Source organism: Octopus bimaculoides, chromosome 13 (assembly GCF_001194135.2).
Source record: "Octopus bimaculoides isolate UCB-OBI-ISO-001 chromosome 13, ASM119413v2, whole genome shotgun sequence".
Lineage (NCBI taxonomy): Eukaryota > Metazoa > Mollusca > Cephalopoda > Octopoda > Octopodidae > Octopus > Octopus bimaculoides.
This window is the reverse complement of record NC_068993.1, coordinates 10,297,036-10,300,471: the sequence shown is the minus strand read 5'-3', so window position 1 is coordinate 10,300,471 and position 3,436 is coordinate 10,297,036. Positions and strand designations below refer to the sequence as shown.

Below are 3,436 nucleotides of genomic sequence, written 5' to 3'. Positions count from 1 at the left end.
TATATATATATATGTATATATATATATATATATATGTATATATATGGGTCCTGAAGCAGCTGGTTGGTCATTCAAATGTTGATCATGACATGATATGTCACAAGCTGCAAAACGTTGCTATAGCTGGTAAACTAGGAGAGTGGCTGCATGACTTCCTAAACACTAGAAGTCAGACAGTTGCAACCAATCGTGCACTCTCTAGAGAAACACAAATTTCAAGAGGTGTCTCTCAGGGAACTGTCTTAGGGCCATTACTGTTTATAGTAGCCCTCTTAGACATGCCCACTGTCATTAGTTATGCTGATGATACAAAATTATCACAGGCAATAAAGTATCCTGATGATGTTGTAAACCTGCAGAATGACCTAAATGCAATATGCAAGTGGGCAGAGCAAAGCAATATGCAATTTAATGCTGAAAAATTTCAAGCACTGTGCTATAAGATCGCAAATGCTCCACAACCTGCATTTACAGGACCCGGAGGTACTGCTATCCTAGAATCACAAAGTGAGAGACCTGGGCTTCAGTATGTGTAATCATGCAAACAACTGGCAGGATGGATACTAAGGACATTAAGGACAAGAGATCAAGAAGTCATGTTGACTCTATGGAAGACCTTTTTTGTCCTCAGCCACCCAGACTACTGCTCTCAGCTGTGGTCACCACACAGCATCAAACTAACAACGGAGCTTGAAGCAATCCAGAGTCACTACACTAAAAAGATTGCTACAGTCCGACAGATGAACTACAGGGAGAGGCCGAAAGAACTACACCTCTACTCTCTAGAGCGCAGACATGAGAGATAGGTAATAATTTACATGTGGAAAATACTGGAAGGGCTGGTACCTAATTTTGGCATCAAGTGTTGAACTGGATGCCACTGCATAGTACTGAAGGTATCATCCAATGCATCTAATATAAGGACCAGGTACTGCAGTAGCCTAGTGTTCAGAGGACCACAGCTCTTCAATGTTCCGCCAAAACAATTGAGAAACTTACACGATGTAGACGTGGAAGTCTTCGGAAAGAAACTGGACACTCTCGTATCCCCAAACCAGACGAACCAATGGCTCGACATGAGGCACAGTTGAGGGCAGCAGTGCCAAATTCCCTCATTCACCAGATGGGCCATCGACAATTTTGATGGGATCGCATTAGTCGGAGGAGAGGAACCACAGAAGGGTTGTGGAGAGGATACAAAAATAAAGAGTGGAAAAAAAAATCATGGTGCTGCTCCAGCATCACCGCAGCCACCTAGCTGAAACACATAAAAGAATAAAAGTATAAATATATATAAAGGGGTTGAACAAAATAATGGAAACACCTTAACATTTCAAACAAATTTATTTTAATATGGAGTAGGACCGTCTCTGGCAGTAATTACAGCTTGAATCCTCCGAGGTGTGGAACGTGTTTTTCTGCAATGTATGGATAATTTATCCTGATCACGCTATTTATTAGCATTATCACACGTTTGAGAATAAAAAAAATGTATTTCTGTATCTTTCTACCTCTCTCTCTCTCTCTCTCTCTGTATATATATTTATATATATACACAGATACAATTTATACATAGGTAGTGAAGTGTATGTATATTTAGCTCAGTATTCAGCTAACTAAATGGCCTGGCAATATTTCTATGAAATACAGAGAGAGAGAGAAAGTATCAAAGCAGGTAACTGCCTTTGGTATATATGTTAGAGAGGAGATGGACAAACAAAGACATAGAGACACACTGCCAATTGTATTAATTTGAGATGACAGAAAAGAGCAAAAGACTTGTGACTAAGTTTGTGCTCGTTTTTGAATCAAATTAGTTTGTATCATGATTTTCAATATAAGAATATCGAAAATCTTGGCAGTTAACTTATTCATAATTATTATTTATTGTTTTTCAGAGTTTTATATTTAATGAAGTAATCAATTTTGAAACCTGGGAAAAAGTGCTCACACCAGCCCAACGCCATCATCTCATGGTAAGTAATGGACTTTTAGTTTTGGAAAGATATTGAATATTATTATACGCACTAAATAAGATGGTAACCTGGCAGATTCATTGCCATGTTGAACAAAAGGCTTAGCAGCGTTTCTTCAGAGTCTTTATATTCTGGTTTCAAATACCACAAAGGTCAACGTTACCTTTCATCTTTTCAGGGTTGATAAAACAAAATACCAGTCAAGTAGTGGTGGGGGGGTGTAATTGATTAACTCCATCATCTTCATCGTCACTATTATCATTTAACATCTGTTTTCCATGCTGGCATGGGTTGGACAGTTTGACAGGAAGTGACCAGCTGAAGGGCTGTCTTGGATTCCATTTGTCTGTTTTGGCCTGGTTTCTATGCCTTTTCTAATGCCAACCCCTTTACAGAGTGTGTGTTTATGTGGCACTGTTATCGGTGCTTTTTTGCGTGGAACCAGCTGACTATGTGCCAAGATTTGAAATTGTTATTCATGCTAAGTAAATGACCGATTCTATTATAGAGGTAAAAATAGCTCAGTTATTAAAAAAATGAAGTTGTTTGTAATTACCTGATTTAAGACAGAGAGAGACTGTAAGGTGTTCTGTAGTGTGATTGGTAATACAACTACCTGCAAAGTGATAGATTCATTAGTTCAAATCCCATCAGTGGACTGTATCTCTTTGCTCTCTCTCAAATTCACCATCAGCATAGTCATCATCGTCGTCGTCATTTATTGTCCATTTTCCATGCTGGCATGGGTTGGACAGTTTGACAGGAGTTGACAAGGCCAGGGGTTGCACCAGGATCTGTAGTCTGTTTTAGCTTGGTTTCTACAACTGCATACCCTTCCGAAAGCCAACCACTTTACAGAGTGTACAGCGTGTTTTCTATGTAGCACCAACACCAGTGCTTTTTATGCGACACTATCACCAGTGCTTTTTATGTGGTACCAGCATCAGTGCTTTTTACATGGATGTTTATAATATTCTAAATATCATTTTATACTCAGAACATTTTTAGCAATAAGTTCATTTAGAATTTTTATACAAAATTTCAGAAATTTCTGCCTACATTTCCTGTTGATGATCAAGAACAAAAACAGACAACTGTCAAGTAAGTGTTTCAAATATTAGAATTTGGTTTCCAAATCTGTTTCTAAATACCTGTAATTTCAGAGAGTTATCTGCTGTCTTATCAAAATATTTTTTGACATTGTTCGCAATTTTGCAAATTTTGGAGGTGTGGGTATGTGGTTAAGAAGTTTGTTCCTAAACCACATGGCTTTGAATTCTGTCCCACAGTGTGGTACCTTGGGCAAGTAAATTGTACTATAACCCTGGAACAATCAAAACCTTGTGAATGGATATGCTATATGGAAACTGAAAGAAGCCCAACCTATATATATATATATTATATGTATTTATATATATTATATATGTATTTATATATATATATATATATATATATATATT

The 3,436-nt window shown here is 37.5% G+C and overlaps 1 protein-coding gene across 1 annotated transcript in view; it reads left to right on the top strand.

Moving 5' to 3' along the window:
- Window positions 1-3,436, top strand: part of LOC106874551 (nuclear factor related to kappa-B-binding protein) — a 40,383-nt gene that overhangs the window by 8,041 nt on the left and 28,906 nt on the right. Inside the window, exons 3-4 of the mRNA XM_014922322.2 lie at window positions 1,899-1,976; window positions 3,022-3,077. Of these exons, the coding sequence (XP_014777808.1) occupies window positions 1,899-1,976; window positions 3,022-3,077 (134 nt within the window). The remainder of the gene's footprint in view (window positions 1-1,898; window positions 1,977-3,021; window positions 3,078-3,436) is intronic.